Source organism: Labeo rohita, chromosome 13 (genome assembly GCF_022985175.1).
Source record: "Labeo rohita strain BAU-BD-2019 chromosome 13, IGBB_LRoh.1.0, whole genome shotgun sequence".
Taxonomy (NCBI): domain Eukaryota; kingdom Metazoa; phylum Chordata; class Actinopteri; order Cypriniformes; family Cyprinidae; genus Labeo; species Labeo rohita.
Genome location: NC_066881.1, coordinates 9,425,581 through 9,451,819, shown reverse-complemented (window position 1 = coordinate 9,451,819; position 26,239 = coordinate 9,425,581). Strand labels below are relative to the sequence as shown.

Here is a 26,239-nt window from a genome sequence, read left to right as displayed (position 1 = left end):
CTAACAAACCATACATCGATGGAAAGCTTATTTATTCTTCTTTTAGATTATGTATAAATCTCAATTTAAAAAAAAATTGACCCTTACGACTGGTTTTGTGTTCCAGGGTCACATTTATAACATAAAAAGTCATCTCATAATTTCGATATTTTCTCATAATTATTATTTACCAAAATATTATTTTTTTCCCTATATAATTTACATATTTTTTAGCTAACACAGACAATGCTGCGTTTATCATGCGCAACATCTGTCGTGCTGTTGAATATCTGCAAGGCTGTGATACTGTACTGTACGTCCATACGTAGCATAAAACTACAGTACCCACAAGCCTGCGCGGCGTGCGTGCGTTTACTCCCAGCGGTACGTCACATCATGAGTGTGTTGGGATAAAGAGGCTTCAACTGGGGATTTAAACTGATGTCCACTGTCTAGACGACTACACAGGAAGCGAAGAATTAAATGCATAGTTATATAGTCGACCTCTATTCTTGGACTCTGTACTGCGTTAGCCTATTACTGGACTGTGTTTTTAATACCCGCTGTTCATAGACAATCATGGGAACAGAGGAAGCTAGCGTAGACTGTTAGCAGCGAGAATTCAGAAACCAAATCCTTCAAGAGTCACACCCTAATATTCACTGTCCTCGCACCGGCCACGCGACTGCGGGTACAGATGCCCAGCCCTGCTTTTCGGTCTGGATTACAGCGGGACTATTTCCTGTAAAGATCTCTTTGCAAAACCAACTAAGAAGCAGCAAGAAAGTCATGTATGTCCGGTTTCAGTCTACTTTGTTGGGAGACAGATAACGTTAGTCGGCTAGCTAGTGTGTGATTATCATCACTCCTCTGGGCTTTTGGTGGAAGACCGAGGAATATGAGTTCACCGATGTACACGTTTGTTTTGAGAGATGACAACAGTACTGTATATGCTGAGGTCGCCAAGATCCTCGCCTCTACTGGAAAATGGAAACGACTGAAGAAGGACAATCCTCGGTTTAATTTAATGCTGGGAGAGAGAAATCGGCTGCCTTTTGGACGGCTGGGTAAATCATTTTAAGAGCTGCATATTAAACATACTCATAACAGCTCGTAATAATGATATGTTTTATAATCAAATTGTTTGCATGTTGTAATGTGCATTGAAAGTTAGGAGTTTCAGCAAGTTGTTATAATACATGTAACCTAGGCTCATTTTTAGTACACCATGGGTTTTGAATATGGACAGTACAGGCTGTTAAACTTATTATAATAAATGATGAATGCTGATTATTAATAATTGAGCACTGGAAACATGACACAGCAATGCTGATCATAAAAACGTAGCACTAAAATTCATGCAGAGCTGTATCTGTATAACTGTGTAGTAACATTTAATTACATTGACATTACGTTGAAAATGTTAAGTTTTATTATATATATATATATATATATATAAAGTTTTTTGTTAATATTATGTAAAAGCTTGTGTAACTAAAATATAAACATACATGCACACATACACATACACTACCAGTCAAATGTTTTTGAACAGTAAGATTTGTAATGTTTTTTTTTTTTTTTTTTTTTTTAAAGAAGTCTTCTTCTCATCATGCCTGCATTTATTTGATTTGGTTTTATTCCAAAGTACAGCAAAAACAGTACAATTTTTACAGCTAAATTTTCAGCATCATTACTCCAGTCTTCAGTGTCACATGATCATTTAGAAATCATTCAGATATGCTGATTTGCTGTTCACAAAACATTTTTATTATTATTATTATTATCAATATTTGAAACAGTTAAGTACATTTTTTCAGGATTCTTTGGTTAATAGAAAGATCTGAAATAAAAAGCTTTTGTAACATTATACCTATACCATTCAAAAGCTTGGAGTCAGTATAATTTTATAGAAATGAATACTTTCAGTTAGCAAGGATGCTTTAAATTGATCAAAAGTGATGATTAAGACATTTATAATGTTTTCTATTTCATATAAAAATGTACATTTCAGATATTTCTTTCTGAACTTTTTATTAATCAAAGGGACCTGAAAAAACTAATCATCTGTTTTCAACATAATAATAATAATAATAATAATAATAATAAATGTATTTTGAGCAGCAAATTAGAATGTTACAATGATTTCTAAAGGATCATGTGACTGGAGTAATGAGGCTAAAAATTCAGCTTTGAAATCAAAGGAATAAATTACATTTTAAAACACATTCAAATAGAAAACAGTTATTTTAAATAGTAAAAATATTTCAAAATTGTATTGATTTTGCTGTACTTTGGATCAAATAAATGCAGACTTGGTGAGAAGAGGAGACTTCTTTAAAAAAACATTTAAAAAAAAAATGGTAAATGTAAGTAAAAAAACTTACATTTGACTGGTAGTGTACACTTACCAGGAACTACTATTTATTTATTTTTAATGTTTTTGATAGCCTCTTATTATCACCAAGGCTTGTATTTATTTGATCAAAAACATGTAAAGCAGTAATATTGTGAAATGTCATTACAATTAAAAAGAAGTGTTTTCTATTTTAATTTGTTTTAAAATGTAATTTATTTCTGTGATGCAAAGCTACATTTTCAGCGTCATTACTCCAGTCTTCAGTTTCATTTTAATAACTGAGCACCCAATCAGCATGTTAGAATGATTTCTGAAGGATGGTCAAAAATAATATTTCACAATATTAATGTTTTACCATTTTGTTAATCAAATACATGGTAAGCATAAGAGTCTTCTTTCAAAAATAACAAAATTGACTGATTGCAAAATTGTTGATTTAAGTCTTTTAGCTGCAGGGCGCTGCCATCACTGCTCAATATTTCGATATTTCAATGTCAGATACCCTGCTGTGTCCTCTACAGGTCATGAACCGGGACTGATGCAGCTGGTGAATTATTACAGAGGAGCTGATAAACTGTGCCGCAAAGCATCACTGGTCAAGTAAGTGGTTTATTTAAACACATCAGATGAATTAAATTAACAGTCAGTGAATTTACTGTATAACCACAAGTGATTTTAATGAGTTCTTTAAAATTATCTTATAAAAGATACTGTTTGCTTAAATGATTAATGACTTCAAATCACACTTGTTTTTTTTATTCCATGGCCATTGAGTTAGAAACTCTGCAGTTCATAAGTTTTGAATTCTATTTACATAAGCGTGCTTGATGTTTAGGATTATCAAGACCAGTCCAGAGTTAAAGGACTCCTGTAACTGGCTCCCTGAGTCTTACATCATATACCCAACCAACCTCAACACCCCAGTGGCTCCAGCCACCAATGGCATCAGCCACATGAAGAGCAACCCAAAGACAGATGAGCGGGAGGTCTTCTTGGCTTCATATAACTCCAGAAAGGAAAGCGGAGAGGGAACGGTGTGGATCGCCAAATCATCAGCAGGCGCAAAAGGTACGAATCTCTATTGATCCAAAATGTCAAGTTCAAAAAAAGTCTAATCTTGCTACGTGATTTAACAATGTGAGATTTGTTCAGGTGCAGGTATATTGATATCTCATGATGCAAACGAGTTGCTTGAGTTCATCGATAATCAAGGCCAAGTGCATGTCATTCAGAAGTATCTGGAAAAACCACTGCTGTTGGAACCGGGACATCGCAAATTTGATATAAGGTAAGATGAGGCGTATAATGTTTTTGATTTGATTACGGAAAAGCATAGAATTGCAATGTTCCATCCTAACTACATCAAAGTACTCATAAAGTCAGTGGATATTCTCTCTGCTTGTCTTGTGTGTAGGAGTTGGGTGCTTGTAGACCATCAGTATAATATCTACCTGTACCGTGAGGGAGTGTTGAGGACGTCTTCTGAGCCCTACAACAGCTCAGATCTGCAGAACATGACCAGTCACCTGACCAATCACTGCATCCAGAAAGAGCATTCGCAGAACTACGGCCGCTATGAGGAGGGGAACGAGATGTTCTTTGATGAGTTCAGACAGTACCTGCTGACCACACACAATGTTGCCATGGAAACATCTATTTTACCTCAGATCAAGCATATCATCAGGTGCTCCTTCACAGAAAAAGTTTTTAGTTTTTTTGTTTTGTTTTCCCAAATCTGCTTGCATGTGTGCCTGTAAATGAGTTATATAGGTAGAAAACTATTTTTGTGTCCAAAAGTAGGATCCCCAAAATCGGTATTTTAGTATTACATTGCATATTATTGTAGTATTTATTACTATTTTGAATTGGCTTTTATTCTGTATTTTCTGTTTTCATTTACATTTAAGTATGAGCAAGTAGTTTTTAAGTTTTAATGTTTTTTTTGAAGATGTCCCTGCATTTATTTGATCCAAAAACAGTAACATTTTTAAATATTTTTTACTATTTAAAATAACTGTTTTCTATTTGAATATATTTTTAAAATGTAATTTATTCATGTGATTTCAAAGCTGAATTTTTAGCACCATTACTCCAGTCACATGATCCTTCAGAAATCATTCTAATGTTCTGTTTTGCTGCTCAAAAACATTTATTATTATTATTAATTATTATTATTATCAGGTTTCTTTGAATAGAAAGTTTAGAAGAACAGCATTTATCTGAAATAGAATTTTTTTTGTAACATTATAAATGTCTTTATCATCACTTTTGATCAATTTAAAGCATCCTTGCTAAATAAGGGAAAAAAATTATACAGACTCCAACCTTTTGAATGGTAAAGCTTTTTATTTCAAATAAATGCTGACCTTTGGATCTTTATATTCATCAAAATATCCTCTGTTTTAAACTTTTTAAAATATTGATAATGATAATAATAATAATAGATGTTTCTTTGACAGCAAATAAGCATATTAGAATGATTTCTGAAGGATCACGTGACACTGAGTAATGATGCTGAAAATTTAGCTTTGATCACAGGAATAAATTACATTTTAGAAATTATTTAAATATTTAAATAAAAAAATATTTCACAATATTACTGCTTTTGCTGTATTTAGGATCTGTATTTTTAGTTAATATGTATATTTCATTTCAGCTGTATCTCAATTAACAAAAACAATTTTTAATAGTTAAGTACACTGTTCCTAATTAAATTACAGCTCACAAATTTAGATGAATTTCTTTGAGAATAAGTTTAAAAAACTAACATGAAATTCAGTTTGTCTAAAAATCTGACTTTGTAAAAATATTTCATGATCTAGTATTAGTGCAGAAACTTGGACATTTCTAAATAATTTTTCGTCATCAGTTTATAATCAGTTACTGTTTAACCTGGGAATCAAACCTATGACCTTGGCGTTTCTAGCACCGCACTCTGTTTGAGCTAAAAAAATAAATAAAAAAGCTTTAGAGTTTCAAAATCTCTAATGGAAAATAATATAAAACATTTTCACAGAGATTTTTGCATCCTACTATATACTGAAAATGGCACCAACAGGCTCTCAGTGACCTTTAGTAACCAAACGAACATTTTGGACAGTTCCTTTAGAACAGAGATCAGTCAATGCATTTGCGTATGTCTAACTACCTGTGGTGTTCATCTGAAATCCTGTATTTTGTCTCAACAGGAGCTGTCTTACATGCATCGAGCCAGCCATCAGCACGAAACACTTGTCCTATCAGAGCTTCCAGCTCTTCGGCTTTGACTTCATGCTGGACGAGAGCTTTAAAGTCTGGCTAATTGAGATCAATGGGGCACCTGCCTGTGCACAGTCAGTACACTTCTCATATATTATGTCTAGAATGTATTTATTCTGACAGATTGTATAATATTCTGGCAGCTGTCCCAAAAATGTGAAAATTAATCATGATTTTGTCCCTTATTCTAATATCTAGTAGCTCAATGCATTAGGTATTCCACATATGGTACGAACTTTCGCAAGTAGTTTTGGGAGAAAACATTTTATGCAAAAGTGTAACATAAAAAATTAGTGCTATCAAAATTAGCGTGTTAACGCAGGCAATTAATTTTTTCAGTTTAATGCGTTAAAAATATTTAATGCTGGGGCAGGGCTAGGGTTGGCCACCCCACTCACAACTGCTGCCTTTTTTTCTTGACAAGAAGTGCATTTATTTCGACGCAGAACATCAAATGCAAGACTTTTTCAGACGTGTACCGTGTCATTTCATATCAAAGCATGAAAGAAACTACGTGCATGCAGTGTTGTCACCAAAAAGGTGATTAAAGCTGCCTTAAAACTGTGCATGCATGTAATATTTTTTTATATAAGTCACATACATGTCTCTGAAATGGTTTTCCTGAGGCAGCCCAGCATTGTCTCCCTCATCTTACACACCTGATTCAACTCATCGGCTCATTAGTAGAGACTTTAAGACCTGAAGTGGGTCAAAAAAAGGTGAAGAGAGTTGTGAGAAATGCATGTCAGATCCATGTTATGTTCAGCAGTGGCAGTTCTTAAAGTAATAGCAGCCAAATAAGCTAATAACCCAGATGCTGTGATTTCTGTTAATCAAAGAACAAAATTAAAAATAGGAAATCAGTAACTTTTATAGCTTTAAGGATTCATCTGTATTTAATTTAGAATTTAGTGTTTAATAACTTTATTCAGTTTCTGTATATTTCCTACTTGCTGAAGGGCACCGGAAGCGAAATATAACATTTAGTAATGGGTTTATGTGAAGATTGTTTTAAGATTACTGAAGAAGTTATTTTTTAAAGTCTAATAAACAATAAAATTGATTAATCTCAATTGTACTGTAATGTTAAATGTCTATAGTCAACGGTTAAATATTAGGGGGAAAAAATGTGCGATTAATTTTTTTTTTTTTTTTTTTTTTTAAATAAATTGACGGCACTAGTAAAAATAAAAAATAAAATAAATTATGAATTTTTGGACCAGTTTCTGATTCTTTTCCTACAATTGCTTAACTCAAAAATGAAAATTCTGTTATTAATTACTCATCCTCATGTCGTTACAAAACTGTAAGACCGTCGTTCATCTTCAGAGTACAAATAAAGATATTTTTGTTAAAATCCGAGAGCTTTCTGACCCTACATAGACAGCAACAGTACTAATATCAAGGCCCAGAACGGTAGTAAGGACATTGTTAAAATGGTCCATGTGACATCAGTGGTTTAACCTCAGTTTTATAAATCTACGAGAATACTGTTTGTGCACAAAGTTTCTACATCAGAAAGCTGGCTCCTGCATCAGCAGCACCACATGCATGCATTGCGGTACTGTCGTGAACGCATGTCGAAGTCTGACACAGAAGAGGAGTAATTAAGAATGAACCACTGATACCACATGGACTATTTTAATGATGTCCTTACTGCCTTTCTGGGTCTTGAACGTGGTAGTTGCATTGCTGTCCATGCAGGGTCAGAAAGCTCTTAAATTCAATCAAAACTTAATTTGATGAAGGAAGATGAAGGAAGGTCTTTCCGATTTGGAACGACATGAAGGTGAGTAATTAATGACTTAATGAGAATTTTCATTTTTGGGTGAACTATCTCTTTAAGTTATAATATTGATATAAAATTTTTCTCTGTTGTAGGAAACTCTACCCTGAGCTGTGTCAAGGCATTGTGGATGTGGCCATTTCCACAGTGTTCTCTCTGAGCGCAGATGCCCTCTCATCCTCGCCTCCGTTCTCCACTTCTCCATCTCTATCCACCAACTCCTGCTCCTCACCCAAGATCAGAGCGCCCCATCATTTCGGCCCATTCATCAAACTATAAACTGCTAGATGCTACTGTTGCCGTATAACCCCCTCCCCATAGTCCTGCCCGAAAACATCAACCAGCCTAGGAGGCATAAGGGTCTACACTTGATCTTGGGGCTGAGCATACAGGGGATTCATCACTGTCTGAAGAGGATAGAAGGGAAATGAGGTCACCTCTGTAAACTCCTCTTCTTGTTTCAATCCATCATCTCTAAAGCAAACCCAGAAGAGTTCACGGAAGGAGCAAAGGAAGACTGGAAGGTGAGGAAAATCCTCCACATGCTGGTGTTGCAGTACCTAGAAAAGCCAAGCATGTACAGTTATTATAATTGAGGCTACAGTTGTTTGGGGCTTTAATGCTCAAAAAATGATTTTGCAAGCACACATTTGAATGAGAAGGTGTTGCCACCAAAGAGGAGGGTTTACAGTAGCTACTTTACGTCCTAGGTCAAGACTCCTCAGGACATTCCCAGGCACCTTGATGAAACGGAGAATAGATTTGAGACTTTAGTGCCTTACATATTCACTTTCTCACTAACACTAACTCCCAACAAGCTAATCTGGCCTTTTGTATGTCTGTACGTGTCCCATCAACCCTATTACCTATCAGATACTTCCGTGTTTTGTGCTGTGTACTATATAGTTTTGAAATTACAAAAGAATCCTTTTAAGATGCATATATGTATGAGTTGCAGTGTAGTGTACATGGTTGTGATGTCTACAAAACAGTATTGGATAGAAGTAGCAGAAGATAGTATGTTTGCATATTTATTTTTGTTTTTTGCATTGTTGTATTGTCACTTTTCTGTCTAGTGAGACCACATTTAGTCTTCCCACTGATTGTGTCGCTGTTAATACAGACACGTTTTAAGTCTGGTTCATGATTACTTTGTGACATGCAATCAAGAACATCTGGGAATTGGGGACGCTCTTCTTTCTGCTTGTATTGTCAGGAGACACGCATTAGCATTCACGACTCATCACTTATTATCCAGTAGACAAATGATATATTGAAATACCCATATTTGTCTTTCAGTTTAATTCACAGTAGTTATTTCATTCGTTCCCAACCATGTCAAGTGTTGATTTATTTTTTGAATGAAAAAACCTTTGGTGGACTGAAATGTTGCATGTCAGAGCATGATAAAAGCAAGGCTCTTTATACATACTTAGAGAAAGGTAGCGTTTTTTTGTTAAGATGTATGCATCAACTTGTTTATATTGTTAAATTTGTTTATGCATAAAGATTTCTCACATTTTTTTTTAGTAGCCAATATGGGAATGGGAATGTGAGTCACTGAATATCATTTCTCCAGGCATAATCTGCACAGGTTTATGACCTGATTCAGCTTTGTGTGCTTGCAGATATGACTGAGTAATGTGTTTGGTGTGGTTCGTTGACACTAAGCTCTAAATGGTTGACCTGTACACTGTTATGATGACTGTGATGCAAATGGCTCACAGGCCGGTGGATGAAGAAGAAGAAGAAAGCAGCAGTTAGATGATATTAAAAGAGATATGCTGGTATCAGTATTGTTGTTTGGGTTTAAGCAGTATTACTTTTTATTTTTTTTTTTATAAATCTATTGAAGGAAAGGTCTGCCTGTTTGACACGTATTGAGAGGTTCATCAACAGTAAGATTAAAAGGAGATCAGTTATCCAGTTTTATGCATCTTTTATTATCTGTCACATTTTTACTTAAAGACTTTGCTGTACAGTCTTTGCATTGGCTGTTTTGTAAAAAGAGAAAACTGAAGACAGTTGTATGTAGCCTGAATAAGGGAAAACATGTCCATCTAGCCAAAGATGAGTGTGATATCCTCACTGCTGTCTAATTACTGGTTTGATTTCTGGTTTGAAGGTGTGAAACATGGGAATGCTGTTCTAATATTGTTTTTCTCTGTATCTGTTTGAAGAAAAATCAATGCAATGTGTGTTATTATTAGTCTAGTTTGCTGTATTTGTTACTGTTGTTCAGACCATCTGAAAATAACAAAATACACTTTTACTATGTTAAATGAGTAAAAGCCTAAAAGTATTTAAGTTATTCAAATAAAAGCATCCATCGTGTGCAATAAATTTGATTTCTATATGCTTGTCATTTGGTCTTGAAAAGCAAGTATGTGTTATGAACTTTAATGAAGCAATATCTATCTGTTAACCTTATCATATTTACATAAAGCCTGTGTTTATACCTTACTGTTATACTCCACATCTCTGCACAAGACATAGTTCATGCCAAAAAATGAAAATTACCTGAAAATGCACTCACCCTCAGGCTATCCAAGATGTAGATGAGTTTGTTTCTTCATTGGAACAAATTTGGAAAAATTTAGCATCACTTGCTCACCTATGGATCCTCAGCAGTGAATGGGTGCTGTCAAAATGAGAGTCCAAACAGTTGATAAAAACAATACTCCACACAGCTCAAGTCCATCTAATGTCTTGTGAAGTAAAAATCTGCTTGTTCGTAGGAAACAAATCCATCACTGAGGCATTTTAACTTTTAAACCTTCAAAACACCACTCCACAATCCGTAATAACGCTTCCTCCAGTGGCGGACTCTATCTGGAAATGCACTGCACTGGCAATGACATTGATAAATTTAGAATCTAATTCATAAATATTAAACCTTTTTAGCATTATCAAATGTACATATTGAGTGACTGATGTCATTTGTTATGGAATATGGAACATTGAGTTCACAGTTTTAACGTACATCTTTGCTTTCATTTATTTTCAAAATCTGAGATAAACTGCGTCAGATTGCTTTTACACGCTGTTTTGTGCAGGTTGAGCTTTTTAACCAATCAAACGCGTTTCTGTTGAACTTAGAAATGCATTGGCCAATCAGGGGCGCTTAGATTAGTCACCAGAGCGTCAATAACAACAAAGTGCAGATACAATGTAAACAAACAAACAATGTTTGTCTGTGAAGCCAGAATGTGACGTACCAAATAAAACTAAAACATTTGATATTGTTCTCTATATTGATATTAATAATATTTATTACAACTGAAAGAGCAAAAATCTACAATAATGATTTTTGTCATAATATTGCAACGCTATGAGCTCCTGTTTTTCTTTTTTACATGTATAATTTGGATACAATTTTAAACAGTTGCTATTGAAAACAGTTTAAAAATATTGATATATTGATTAAAGTGGTATGTTTAAGTATTTGACATTAAAGCCAACATAAAGCCAACAAAAATGCCCCAGGAAATCAAATATTGCCTCTTAATGGAAAAGCTAATTTCTGACCCTGCTGTGCATATTTATTTTCTGATTCACGAGACAACCTTTCCACTGGAAAAGCCATATTATGGACTAAAGACTTGTATTTTAGCCAGACGCAATAGTTTAAATTATGGCTTAATGATGGGTTTGTTACTTTCAACTTTACAAGATGTTGATGGACAAGAATTGATGGTTTGTAGTTGTGTGGACTACTTGTGGATATTTGTGATGTTTTTATCAGCTGTTTGGACTCTCATTTTGACAGCACCCATTGGTGAGCAAGTGATGTAATGCTAAATTTCCCAAAATCTGCATCTACATCTTGGATGGGCTGAGAGCAAGTAACTAATTTTCATTTTTGGGTGAACTATTCCTAGAAGTATCTGTAGCTGCTGCCATGTGCTATACATGTTAATAGTACCATAATAAATAAAATGCTTTTCTCTTCCTCGTTGTCGTCCAGGTAAAATTATAAAGAATAACCAATAAATTTCACCACACTTATATCTATTTACTTCATCAGCTATTTAACCCCCCCCAAAAGTACACAGAACACAAAATACATAGAATGACAGAAAAAAAAGAAACATTTCGACTTGCCAACAGGGGGAACCAGAACCCAGAAAATCTTACAGTATAGTAGAGTACATCTGTTGTCTTTATTCAAGTATGTACACTTTACCATAGGATATTCAGAGCAACACACATCACCACAAACATGGCAGTAAATGAAGTTTAGCCAGCACAGCGGCAGCCTGAGAAAGTGGAAGATACATGAGTCCAGTGCGAAATTCAGAACACACACACACAAATATACACACATACAACAACATAATACAAAACATTATGGTAGAACACAGAGACAGACAGTAGAAATGCAACATCGACAACCACAAAAATAAATATGTCAGGGTTATATCATACAGGTCACAACAGTCCCTGCTGTTACACACTACACACAGGTTTTGAACTTTATTTTTAATGCTGTATTTCCTTTTAGTAATTTTAATCGGAACCTTTGAGTGTATATTTTGCACTTCAAAATAAACAAAAACAATGCAACTGCGTATGGACATAAGGGAGCGAGTGACACATCAGTAACCCCATTAAAAAACAAAAACAAAAAAAAAAAACAGCAATGACGACTAAATTTAACACAAACTGATCAACAGTCAAAAAACACAGAATATAAACTGTTTGAGAATAAAATTCAAACATGTGAAGGGCACATTTAGTTCCACAAATGTGTAACAAAGCTAAAATTAGTAATTGGATACTCTTATATAAAAATGTAAATGATATATTTATTCGTTTAGAGTACAAAGATAACCAAAACACACAAGCCAAGCAGATATTCCAGCTTTTGTCAGTAAAACATTGCATGTGAGATTAAAACCAGCCAACACACAGCGGCTACCCTATTGCACATTGTCACAATGCAGAGCATTAACATGCGTTTTACAGAGAAAACACACTTATACATACAAGATGAATGAAGGCAGTCATATATCACACCCATAGAACGTTTCACATGGATATAGAGAACAAAGAAAGTAGAAACAAAGTCAAGAAGGCCAGCTGAGCAGTGCACTATATTAGCATAAATCCATGACATGATACACAGATATACATTGGGCTTTTATTTGACCACAGTATTAAAAATTCATAATTACTTTGCGATCGTGACCAACATTTGACCTTACAGAGTTCAAACTGTTCTGCTATCACACTCAAAAATCAATAACTTCCACATTCATTAGTAAGAACCTGCCCGAGGCACTCACAAGGCACACCGCTTTCAAACAGGTACTGTAGTTAAAGCATCTGGGGGCTGAATTCATATTCCAGTGCATTTCTATGTGGAGTAACAGTACTTACAACTCCATGTGAGATGAAAGCATTGTTTTACCTCTCAAATATCAGAAAGACAAAGGCTTCCTGTTGTTATTGTTCATGAAAACTTGTCATATTCGGTTTATAGATCTAATTAGCAAACATTTTGGTGCTGGTGTGAGAGGTGAAACCAGATCTATAAGCATCTATAAACCAAACGCAACCAATACTGAGGTAAACATCTCAGTTTAGTTCTGTAACATGCAAAGGATTAATAGTGTAACATTATCCTATGAGATCAAAGTGCTGTGTTACTTTGCATAATGAATCTGTTCTTTCAGTCCTGAGATTTAATCTACATTTTGAACACAGATCTCCAAGGCAGCGTAACACATTTTAAATTATTATCTTTTACTATGAGGAATTTTCCTATTTCTTTTGTTATGAACCGACTGCTCAAAAGCAATACGAAAATGTGCATCACTGAACCATCACTCATGTAAACATAGACCTTCATAAACACGGTGCAGTTCTCTCTTTATCAAGGGAATAAGTTTGACTGAATCAGTACTTTAGCATCATGGTCCTCTAGTGTAACTCAAGGTATTTAAACAACATTAAAGTCACAAAGAGGGAAAACGGTACAAAAACTGTAAAACTATTTTATGTCTGTGAAGACTCAAATATGCACACCTGTAATTTAAGTCACTATAATCCTTCATTAATAAAAGCAGTCCTATAGTTGCTGGTTTTAAAAAAATAAAATAAAACGAAGGAAAAACCACATCAAAGCAGCAAAAATGCCATTAGAGTGTCAAGTCTCAACCTGAGCCTAAATAGCATTATCTATTTGTATGTTTTCCGACAATTTTTCATCTTTGCAGAACATAAATCTCAAATTTATTGTGCACTTTGGTTCTGGTTGAGTTTTTACATCAGTTGTCATTTCTATAGCTAACTTACCAGAAATTAAATACATATACAGAGACATGAGAGCAAAAGTAACCTCCGAAGAAAGGTAGTCCTGTCGAAGACAGTTCTCCTCAGCTCGATGGTGAGTCCTCCTTAGTACCTCTCTTTACCAGGACGTTTATCAGCGGACCTTCAATGCGCCAGGTCAGTATGACTGGAACTCAGGTCCCGCGACTTCCTCAGACTATTATTTCGTTCCTGATGGAAATTAAAAGAAAGGATAATAAATGTACTTTGCGAGATTCTGATAGAAGCAAGCGACTGTTCAAGGTAAAGTCACTTTGAGACTTTTCAAGTTATGTTATACAAACACCTTTTTGTTAACTGATCAGTACGAGTCACACACACTGTAGCTTTTGCAGTCTATTTTACAGTTTATACCATAATCGCATTATCACTTAACACGTTCCAAATTGATTTCCATAAGGCACATGACAATATGCAGAATGTAGTACGTCCGGATTTCATTCATACTACATTTTTTAACAGTCGTAAATTTTGTTCCTCATTTCAGACCTTAGGTTTTGTTTAAGACACAACTGTAAACCACAATTTGCTATTTGCAAATGCTACCTGGCTACAGGTTTTAGGGGGAATAACTGTTTAACTTTTTAAATGTTAATTAAAATGTTATCCACCTTATTTTTCAACAAGGAAGTAAGTGTATGGGCGTGACTTCCGGTTCATTAGCCGTTAGGGAAATAAGGAGAATAACAACGTGGTGTAAACGGTAAAACTGCACTACAAACCACTATGCTCATAATTGAGATTATACATTAAAATAATATGCTAAGACACCAATTTGCAATATCAAGCAGCAAAACAATCAAACAAAAAAATTACAATTGGCCGCACCCTCTTAAAGTGGATAAAACATTTAAGAGTATGTTAGCATTAACATAGCTGCAAAGCTAACACACACGGACTCATAAAAATTCATTAAAATTACATTTTCATTACATAATGTCAAAGATTTAGACCAAAGAACTGAACAATTAAAAAAAAAATCTCATGTGAAACGTGTTTTCAGTCTGCCATATTGGCGCCACTGAACCGTACTCGCAAATTTTGCTGATTATTGCTGCTGAAAATGGTCACTTATTGTCATGTTTTTGGCTGTACTAAAACATTTGGAGTACCATAGTTATATCAAATCAAGGAGAAGAGTTCAAAAAAACTGTCTAAAGAACAAAAGGCGTTTGTGGTTGGCCAAACTGAACCAGGATTTCCAGGGCAAGAATCATGACAACACTAATGTTTGATCATATCATTTCCAGTCAGGTAGGTGAAATATTACATGCTTGTACCTATCTTTACCACCTTAAAAGAGAAGTCCACTTCCAAAACAAAGATTCACATATAATGTACTCACCCCCTTGTCACCCAAGATGTTCATGTCTTTCTTTCATCAGTTGTAAAGAAGTTATGTTTTTGAAGAAAACATTTCAGCATTTTTCTCCATATAGTGGACTTCTATGGTGCCCTGATTTCGAACTTTTCTAAAATGTAGTTTAAATGCAGCTTCAAACGATCCCAGCCGAGGAGGAAGGGTCTTATCTAGTGAAACGATCGGTTATTTTCATTTAAAAAAATACTATTTAAATACTTTTTATTCTCAAATGCTCGTCTTGCCTTGTTCTCGTTGAACTCTGTGTATTCTGGCTCAAGACAGTTAGGGTATGTCGAAAAACTCCAATCGTATTTTTTCCCTCAACTTCAAAAATCATTTCAAAATCATCCTACATCGCTGCAAAAGTATCGATCCAGTCTTTGCAAAGTGAACATGAAAAGAGGATCAAACACCCTTAACAAAAAAGGTAAAACATTGATGTAGGATGATTTTTAAGTTGAGGGAGAACATGAGATGGGAGTTTTTCAACATACCCTAACTGTCATGAATAGGAACAAGAACAGTCCAGGCAGAGTAAGAGAAGATGACATTAACAAGAATATAAATTGTATTATTTTTATAAAAATAACTAATCGTTTCACGAGATAAGACCCTTCTTTCTTGGCTAGGATCGTTTACAACCAAATTTGGGATCGTTTGACGCCGCATTTAAACTGCATTTTGGAAGTTCAAAATCGGGGCACCATATCAGTCCATTATATGGAGAAAACTGCTGAAATGTTTTCCTCAAAAAACAATTTTTTACAGCTGAAGAAAGAAAAACATGAACATCTTGGATGACAAGGGGGTGAGTACATTATATGTGAATCTTTGTTTTGGAAGTGGACTGATTTGGCAGCTTCAACATGTTTTTTCTGTGGTTTAGACAGCATAAGTTAGCACAACAGCGTACATTCAACAGTACATTAACCATGCAATTCATGCTGTTGTTTACATCTGAGTATCGCCAGTATATGGCCGCGCATCCGGTAACTGACTAAATCGTGACATAAGAGCAAACCCTATACATGCCTGTATTTCTCTTTAGATATTATAAATGCACTGAATAATGCACTAGCTCAACTTTTAGGATTGGTTCCTAACAAAGTGTTTATTTTATAACCCAAGACCATCAGTGGTTATGAAGGATTTTAGCAAACAAAATCAAATGTGTTAGTCTGTGACTTCTGTGAGATCTCACACATTCATTTTATTAGCGTGTGTTAATATGGTAATGATGGAGCTGTGGGTGTATTGATAATAGATGCCCCCAAAAACAAAGAGTATGAAACTGAAAGACAGTAAAGTGCCTGACAGATGGAGCAGGACAAAAAAAGATAATAAAGAGAGCAGGAGGTACTGAGAGACAGAAAGGAACAAATATATTAAAGATGGAGAACCATAGCAAGAACAGATTGACGGAAAAACTGAAGAGAAAGCTGTCAGGAGAGACAAAGAATGATTTCAGTGAAGGATGTTGTCTTACTTTGAGTTCACCCACAGCTTTATCCGGATCGTTGAGAACTCCAAGGGAGCTGGCCCTCTTCATGCTGCATCCGAGAGAGCCACATGCAAGCACGTCAGTTAGGTCAAAGGTCAGGGGTGAGGGGTCACGGTGGGGGAAAGGTGGGGTTTGTGGGATGGGGATGTGTAGGTTAAAACATGTTAATGCAACTTTCACTCAATGATGTTACCTTACAATGTGAATTGAGATCAAAATGCCACGGTGGAAACACATGCAATGACATACTGCGTTATGTTAGTCACCCGCCATTTAGTTTTTCACACTTCCCTCATTACTCAGATAAATATTTTAAAACAGAACAAAATCTGCTCAGAACAAAATCATCTTTTTTTACTCACCCACACGTTGTTTCAAGCCTGTAAGCGTCTATTTTTCATAAAGAAATTTATAAATAGCATGTAAATGCATTACACCAAGTTTAATATTGGTGAAAATGCCATTGGTTTTTCTGATATACACTACCAGTCAAAAGTTTTGGATTTAAATTAAGTTTAATTAAGTCTCTTCTGCTCACCAAGCCTGCATTTATTTGATCCAAAATAGAGCAAAACAGTACAATTTTGAAATATTTTTACTATTTAAAATAACTGCTTTTTATTTGAATATTTTTTAAAATGTAATTTATTCCAAAGCTAAATTTTCAGCATCATTACTCCAGTCTTCAGTATCACATGATCCTTCAGAAATCTAATATGCTGACTTGCTGCTCAAGAAACATTTTTTATCATTATTATTATTAATTTCTATTCTATTATGAATAGGCAGATCGAAAGATCAGCATTTATCTAAAAAAAACTTTTGTAACATTATACACTATACGACTTCAAAAGCTTGGAGTCAGTATTTTTTTTTTTCTGTTATTTAGCAAGGATGCTTCAAATTGATCAAAAGTGATGATAAAGACATTTATAATGTTACAAAAAGATAAATGCTGTTCTTCTGAACTTTCTATTCATTAAGGAACCGTTAAAAAATTGTACTCAGCTGTTTTCAACATAAGAATAATAATAAATATTTTTTGAGCAACAAAACAAAATATTAGAATGACTTCTGAAAGATCATGTGGCTGGAGTAATGATGCTCAAAATTCACAGGAATAAATTACATTTTAAAATATATTCAAATAGAAAGCAGTTATTTTAAATAGTAAAAATATTTAAAATGTTCACTGTTTTTGCGGTATTTTAGATTAAATAAATACAGGCTTGGTGAGCAGAAGAGACTTATTTAAAAAACATTTAAAAAAATTTCAAAACTTAAAAAAAAAAACCAAAAAAAACTGTGTAGCGTAGCCAAACATGACATGCTAGTTTGAATATGATAGATGCAAAATTATTTACAAAAACTCTAGATATAAAGACCTCAAAATCAGTCTGTTCCACAAAACTAGATGATTAGACCACTTGTACCGTTTTTTTTTTTTTTTTTTTAATATTTAATGCTGTTTTCTTGTTCTTCGAAGGTGTTATATCATTAATGTTTAAAAAGACATGAGGGTGAGTATATGACAGACCGTTCATTTCTGGGTAGACTTTAGGACTGAAAAGACTAATTTTTATAACACTGCACAAATTTATACACTAAACAGACACCAAAAAGGATCTGCAATGGACCGTTTTCACATTTCCAGGGTTTTCAGATGCAGTAGTTGTCATAATTGGCTAAATTTCTGTATGTACAGTAAACTGGAGACTAAAATAAATATTAATATTTTGCCTTTCTTTTTGCTCAAATAGCAAAAAAAAAAAAAAAAAAAAAAAAAAATCATGATAGCATCCTATGACTTTCCAAATGAAGGGGAAAAGACATTATGGTGGTCAGTAGAAAAAAAAGGTGTCAGATTTGCTGCCAAGGTAATACTACCCAAAGTATATTGATACAAATGCACATTCCTTTTTTAAAAATGACAATATAAAAAAGCTGCATTTATTACCTAACTGTGGAAATGTGTCACAGTCTGTGAAAATGGTCACTTGTAAAGGGAATTTTAAACAATAAAGAAACGTTTGCCAGGGAGTTGGTAGACAGAAGGTATAAGAAGATGAGAAGAAAGGTTAAAATAAAATTGGGTAACACGGCAAATGAGACCACAAGACAAGAAAATGGAGGAAACAGGCATGCAGCAGACAGCAAGTTTGCATGGAAATGTTTATTCAAATTAAAATGTACAACACAGCACACAGAAATAAAAGTCCTCAAATAAAAAACAGATCCAAGCAGACATGAAAAGGCATCAAGAAAAGTCACCAAGCAAAAAAGCATAAAAGATCAACAAAGTAATCATAATAACACTCGCCAGAAAATAAAGTTAAAATGCAAGGAATAAATAAAAACATAAATTGCATTTTACAGGGTAAGGAGAGAAAGTTAGTCACATCTGGCAAATCAGATGCTACAGGAACCCCAGTAACAGACACAAGTGAGTTGACCTCAACACACTGCATCATAATGTCACCCGTCACGTTAGATGTCAATTCAGGGTTAAGCATGTTTGTACATGTGCAAAAAATACAGTCCAGTTAATAAAGCAAGCAAATCTCTTCATCCACTTAAAATTGGGTTAAAGAGAAAGAGACTTTGCATATACCAGCAGAGGAGTTTCCTTCAGTATAACGTCATCACAGTGTGCAAAATCCCATCTCCCCTGCCTCCCTTATATTAAAGAGATAATTCTATGAAGCTTGTCCCATAATCCCTTTTAAAATTGGTTTATGGAGGGGGAAAAGCTGTTTTTTTTTTTTTTTGGTGTCATCCAGTGTTCAGATTGGGACATTCACCTTAATTCACTTCAGCCTTTCCATATTTACAGTCTGTGACTCCCAGTTAGCCTTTAAATTATTTTTAGAAAGTCTAATGACCTCAGATATCTGGCAATACAGATTTTGTAATTCTGTCCCTCTGGGATCCTAAACACAGGTGCTCAATCCTGCTCCTTCAGATCTACTTCACTGCAGATTTTAGTTGAAACTCTAATCGAATATATTTAATACTGATTTCCCAAAAGCCTGACTGAGCAGTTCTCTTTCCCAGTTTTTAAACCTCAAGTCAATCTGGTATTCCAGTGTATTTTGTGTTTGAGGTTTAAAGGTCATAGTGTCACACGCCTACCAGTCATTGTTTAGTCCGTAGTGGGAAGGTTTTGGGATATTGGAAAGGGGAGGTTTGGTCTGAGAATAGGGAGGGAAGTGGTGATAGTTACCCAGGGTTTTTGGGTTCGTTTTCTCGTAAGCCACCTCCTTTGAGCTTGCGGACCAGTTTCTCACTGCTGCGCCGGATAGAGGCCCGCAGTTTACTAAAGGAACCGCTGCGCTTCAGCGAGCCCGAGCCGTCCTGTGAAAAGAAAAGCTACAGCGTCAAAACCATGCGTGCTCATTTACATACTGCACGTTAGTGAAAGATTGCACCGTCCATTGACACATGCTCATCATAAGCACACTCAGGCTCAGTGACCACTTACCTGGATCTGTAAATATGGTCCTCAGGGGTGTTAGATTTGAGGGGATAGTTCACGCAAAAATGAAAATCCTGCAAATTCTTTGATTCCAAACTATTAGATTTAATATAACCCATAGGACACGTTATATGCAATTCAGACGACTTGGATTAGAGTTGAGACTTGAGTTATTTGGATTAATTTAGAAATCTTTTTGATTGCATGGACTTTTAATGGATAGACAAAAATAGTAAGAGAAGTCAAAAGTTTACGTACACCTTGCAGAATCTGCAAAATGTTATTTTACCAAAATAAGAGGGATCATACAAAATGCATGTTATTTATCTAGTACTGACCTGAATAAGATCTTTCATATAAAGGATGTTTACATATACTCCACAAAAGAAAATAATTGTTAAATTTATTAAAGTAACCCTGTTCAAAAGTTTACATACACTCGATTCCTAATACCGTGTTGTTACCTGAATGATCCACAGCTGTGTTTTTTTGTTTAGCGACAGTTATTCATGAGTCTCTTGTTTGTCCTGAACAGTTAAACTGCCTGCTCTTCTTCAGAAAAATCCTTCAGGTCCCATAAATTCTTTAGTTTTTCAGCATTTTTGTGTATTTAAATACTTTCCAACAATGACTGTATGATTTTGAGATCCATCTTTTCACACCAAGGACAACTGAGGGACTCATACGCAACTATTACAGAAGGTTCAAACACTCACTGATACTTCAGAAGGAAATACGATGCATTTAGAGCCTGGGGTGAAAACTTTTGAACAGAATGAAGATTTTTCTTATTTTGCCTAAATATCTTTTTCTTTTCTTTTTTTTTTCCATTTAGTACTGTCCATCAGAGGCTACAAAAGATACTTACATGTTTTCCGGAAGACAAAATAAGTTAAATATACTCTTACTTCAAATTCAAAAAGTTTTACCCCCGGTTCTTAATGCAGCGTTTTCTTTCTGGAGCATCAGTGAGCGCTTGAACCTCCTGCAATAGTTGCATATTTAGTTGCAAACAAATATACAAGAAAGCGCAGCTGTGGATCATTCATGTAACAATACAGTATTAAGAATCAAGTGTATGTAAACTTTTGAACAGGATAATTTTTATAAATTCAACTATTATTTTCTCTTATGGACTATATGTAAATGTCTTTTATGAGAAATATCTTAATCAGGTCATTACTTAAAAAAAAAAACAAAAGAAAAACATGCATTTTGTATGATACCTCTTATTTTGTTAAAATAATTAACATTTTGCAGACTCTACAAGGTGTTTGTAAACTTTTGACTTGAACTGTATTTTCATTTGTGTCCCAAAAATTCCCAAAAGTCGTATAGGATTGAAACAATATTAGGGTGAGCCAGTGTTGCCAAAACCGTTGTCGTGGGTTGTTTTTCATGTCCGCGGGTTAAAGCGGACACATTTAGCTTCCGAAATGCGATTACCAGGAGAACCCCACCAAAATACATGTATTTTACCTCCTGGAATGCAGGAACCCTGCCACTATTTTACAGGGGACGCCATTCATTTTAAGTAGCAAATGATGGCAGTTTTCATTTTTGGGTGAACTATCCCTTTGACATTTCAACAGCAATATTATAAACCATTTAACCTTTCATCACAAATAAGATTATATTATCTAGTCAGGACCTAAATTCCAAAGCCTAACAAAATTTAACCGAACCTAGATTTAACCAAATTAATTCAAGTAAAAAGTTAATTAATTTAAGCAAATGGCTCACACATGACCACAGCTATTTGCTATTTTACTCTTTTTATTTTGCTATTTTACTCTTTCAAGAAAGAATAGTCCTTATTTATCTTCATTCACAACTTAAGGAAATTCTCTTTTAACAAATTAAAATGTAGAACAAAAATGAGATTTAGTCTGAATTTAAAGCTAGTTCAAAAATGATTACAAACATATTTAATAAAAAAATGTATCGTCATTTCTTAATGACACTTTATTACTTTTCCAGTCATTCTTGATTACTGCATAAAAATGTTTACTAATTAGTGCTATCAAACAATTAACCACATCCAAAATAAATTTATATTTATATATATATATATATATATAAAAACTATAAAAAAAAAAAAAAATTAAAACTATAAAAAAAAGTTTATAGTTTTTTTATATATATATATATATATATATATATATATATATATATATATAGAGAGAGAGAGAGAGAGAGAGAGAGAGAGAGAGAGAGAGAGAGAGAGAGAGAGAGAGAGAGAGAGAGAGAGAGAGAGAGAGAGAGAGAGATAGATAGATAGAAAATATTTTCGTTTTTATATGTATATATTTTTCTTAAATATTTACATGCGTGTGTATTTTTATATTCATAATAAATATGTGGACCCTGGACCACAAAACTAGTCATAAGGGTCAATTTTCAGAATTTAAGATTTATACATCATCTGAATAAATATGTTTTCGTTTGATGTATGGTTTGTTAGGATAGGGACAAATCTGGGATCTGAGGGTGCAAAAAAATAAATAAATAAATAAATCAAATCATCATCAAATAACTGAGAAAATCACCTTTAAAGTTGTCCAAATGAAGTTCTTAGCAATGCATATTACTAATCAAATATTAAGTTTTGACATATTTACAGTAGGAAATTTACAAAATATCTTCATGGAACAAAATCTTTACCTAATATCCTAATAATTTTTGGCATAAAAGAAAAATCAATAATTTTGACCCATACAATGTATTTTTGTGGTCCAGGATTACATATACGCAGTACACACATATTATGTTTAAAAAAAAAAAAAAAAAAAAAAATTTTAGATGCAATTAATTGTTTGACAGCACTATTTCTAATATTAAAAATATACAGAGACTGCACTTACAATTTCAAGCTAGTAAAACATTTAATGAGCGGAGCATAATTAGAAAGATTTATATTCACTAAAGAAATGAAAATCCCCACTAAAAAAACAAAAAACAAAAAAAACACTGCAATTCCAAGATTTTACAATTTCCTGTGTTCATAAGAACCCTGTAATATCCTGTAGGTCCCCGACACTCCGATCTTTACCACAGTCTGCTCTGCTGCAGTCTCTTCTGCTGCGACCTCTCACCTTTGACCCCTGAGCCTGGCTATTCATCCAGGGGCTTGGAAAAGCGAGGAGGGGTTGATGAAGGGGGAAGGAAGGAGAGGGCTCAAGAAGATGCACACTGACCCAGAAAAATCACATCCAACACCTCCATTAAAAAGACAAGCTGTTACAGCAGTCAGCCACATCACATCACATCCAACTCACAAACACACACCAACATCAGGCTTCAATATTTCACCAGAAAAAACACACACATATGCATTCAAAAACAGATGAAGAGAAAGAGCACACAGGCAGAGGCTGTGGTGAGCAAAGTCAGTTTTATTAGAAGTTATGAAAGACAAGATGCAGCAACACACCAGAGAACATGTTAGTAGGAGAAAGAAAACAAGAGCATCAGGTTCTACAGACATGCTTCTATTCGTCCCATCTCATCCCTCTCTTTCTTCTCATCTACACAGCTCCCTCTCTAGTGTTCTACTATATACAGTGGTCTCACAATAATGGTCAATATGAAATGTTTGAAAAAGTGTGTGGAAACCAAGATTTGGTCTATATAGAAGCTGAACAACACAACCATGCCACATTAATGCACTGTACACGTGTGTGAGAGAGACAGCATTACAGGTGTCACAGGCCCTGAAGCGTAAACCAATGTTAAAGAGATAGTGCATCCAAAAATGAAATTCTGTCATTAATTACTCACCCTCATGTAGTTTCAAACCAGTAAGACCTTGGTTCATCTTCAAAACACAAATGAAGATATTTTTGATGAAATCCAGATTTTTTCTGACCCTAAAATTACGGCTGAACCACTGATGTCACATGGACTATTTTAAGGATGTCATTACCCTCTTATGGGTCTTGAACATGTCAGTTGCATTGCTGTGTCAGAAAGCTCTCGGATTTCATCAAAAATACCTTAATTTGTGTTCCAAAAATAAACAAAGGTCTTATGGGTTTGGAACAATATTAGGGTGAGTAATTAATGATAGAATTTTCATTTTTGGGTGAACTGCCCCTTTAAATGTACAGCACAGGCATTAATCAGAGTAAATTTTGCTTTATTAAATCTGACAATTAAATTTGACATCTACTCCGTTTGGAACAACATGAGGGTGAGCAAAAAATGACGGAATTTTCATTCTTGGATGAACTATTGCTTAAACACCAAAGCAGCTGTTTTAAGACAATATAGCTGAGATGAAAATTCCAGTCAGTGTTAGAGATGGGAAGGAAAATGGAGGATAGTCCCTCTGGAGTATTTGAGCAGGAGTGTTTACTAGGAGAGAGGGCTTTATACAGCAGGAGCTCTACGGGAAGTTAATTAGAGACACAAAGACATAGTGGCAGCTTACATCCCAGATGAACAGACGAACAGTTAAAGAGACTGACAGACAAGAAGAGATCTTTCTACTGACATATTACAGACTGACAGATTATTATAGTGATGCGAGATAGAAGAGAGACTTAGTTCAGCTTTGACAAGAAGGAAAGGCCAAGGATCTTGGCCGGTCGGGCTTGTTTTAGCCCGCTTATGCCCACAGGAGGAGGAGGAGGAGTAGGAGGAGAAGGAAAGGTGCCGTTCGGAGAGAGGAGACGAAAAACAGCAAAGCTGGAGAGGGGGGTGAGGAGGGCGTCCGTCATGCAGAAGGTAAGTTCAACAACCACAACAAGGCATCTGGAGTTACACCTGCCAACCACACGAGAGAAAGAGAAAGAAAGAGCAATGCAAGAGGAGGCAGAGTAAGTACATGAAGAGGAGAGAGAGGTTATAGAGAAAGAGGAACAGAGACAAAATGTTATATTATTAGGGAGAATGAAATTGAAAGTCCAGACAATGAAAAGAGAGAGAGAGAAAAAAAAAAAAGAGAGACATAGAAAGGGAAACACAAAAGATGGGATGGAAGCAAATGCAAATGAATGCAAATGCGCAAATGTCACAGGGGGTGCTATAGCATGAGAGCAAGTTGTCTTCTTCAAATAATTAGTTTACACTTTTAGATCAATTACTGTAACAGTTTGAGTAGAATCCTGCTGGGGAAGTGGTCATGGTTCATTTATAGCTAAACTTTAGCTTTTTACGTCAGGTGATTATATTTAAAGGGATAGTTCATCCAAAAAGAAAATTCTGTCATTAATTTCTCACCCTCATGTCATTCTAAACCTGTAGGACCTTTGTTTGTCGTAACACAATTATATTTTTGATGAAATCCGAGAACTTTCTGACCCTGCATAGAGAGGAACGTAACTGACATGTTCAAGACAAAAAGGTAGTAAGGACTTAAAAATAGTTCATGTGACATTAATGGTTCAACTGTAATTTTATGTAGCTATGAGAATACTTTTTGTGTGCAAAGAAAACAAAAATAATGACTTTATTCAACAATTTCTTCTCTTCCGTGTCAGTCTTCGACAGGCAATCACTGAGAGTACAGTAGCAGTCAAAAGTTTACATACAACGTGCAGAATCTGCATAATGTTATTTTACCAAAATAAGAGGATCACACAAAATGCATGTTATTTTTATTTAGTACTGACCTGAATAAGATAATTCACAAAAGATGTTCACATATAGTCCACAACAGAAAATAATAGTTTATATAAAATTAATAACTTATAAAAATTCAAAAGTTTACATACACTTGATTCTTAATACTGTGCTGTTACCTGAATGTCATTTTTCAGAAAAATTCTTGAGGGCCCACAAATTCTTTGGTTTTTCAACATTTTTGTGTATTTGAACCCTTTCCAACAATGTATGATTTTGAGATCCATCTTTTCACACTGAGGGACTATGTAACTATTACAGACGGTTCAAACACTCACTGATGCTTCAGAAGGCAAAACGATTCATTAAGTGCCGGGGGTGTAAACTTTTGAACTGAATGAGGATGTGTACATTTTTCTTATTTTGCCTAAATATCATATTTTTTCTTCATTTAGTACTGCAGAAGATACGTGCATGTTCCCCACAAGACAAAATAAGTGAAATTTACTCTGATCTTCAATCAAATTCAAAACGTTTTCAACCCCCTCAATGCATTTTTTTTTCTTCTGAAGCATCAGTGAGTGTTTGAACCTTCTATAGTAGTTGCATATGGGCCC

The 26,239-nt window shown here is 34.7% G+C and overlaps 2 protein-coding genes across 7 annotated transcripts in view; one reads left to right on the top strand and one right to left on the bottom strand.

Moving 5' to 3' along the window:
- The first annotated feature begins 362 nt into the window (after positions 1-362).
- Positions 363-8,185, top strand: ttl (tubulin tyrosine ligase). The gene is made up of 7 exons (XM_051125199.1): positions 363-1,046; positions 2,860-2,938; positions 3,174-3,406; positions 3,491-3,626; positions 3,753-4,022; positions 5,527-5,670; positions 7,478-8,185. Exons 1-7 carry the CDS (start codon positions 878-880, stop codon positions 7,659-7,661), a joined length of 1,215 nt encoding a protein of 404 aa, XP_050981156.1. The 5' UTR covers positions 363-877; the 3' UTR covers positions 7,662-8,185.
- A 3,614-nt stretch (positions 8,186-11,799) lies between these two features.
- Positions 11,800-26,239, bottom strand: part of klc1a (kinesin light chain 1a) — a 54,050-nt gene continuing 39,610 nt past the window's right edge. For 2 of the 6 annotated variants that reach the window (XM_051125193.1, XM_051125192.1), the window contains exons 15-17: positions 19,806-19,936; positions 16,568-16,631; positions 11,800-13,889 (exon numbers count right to left, since the gene is read on the bottom strand). In XM_051125193.1, coding sequence (XP_050981150.1) covers positions 13,824-13,889; positions 16,568-16,631; positions 19,806-19,936 — 261 coding nt within the window. In that variant the 3' untranslated portion in view covers positions 11,800-13,823. Of the gene's footprint in view, positions 13,890-16,567; positions 16,632-19,805; positions 19,937-23,432; positions 24,825-26,239 lie in introns of those variants that run through there. The other 4 variants (XM_051125194.1, XM_051125195.1, XM_051125196.1 and 1 more) reach the window with 2 other exon arrangements.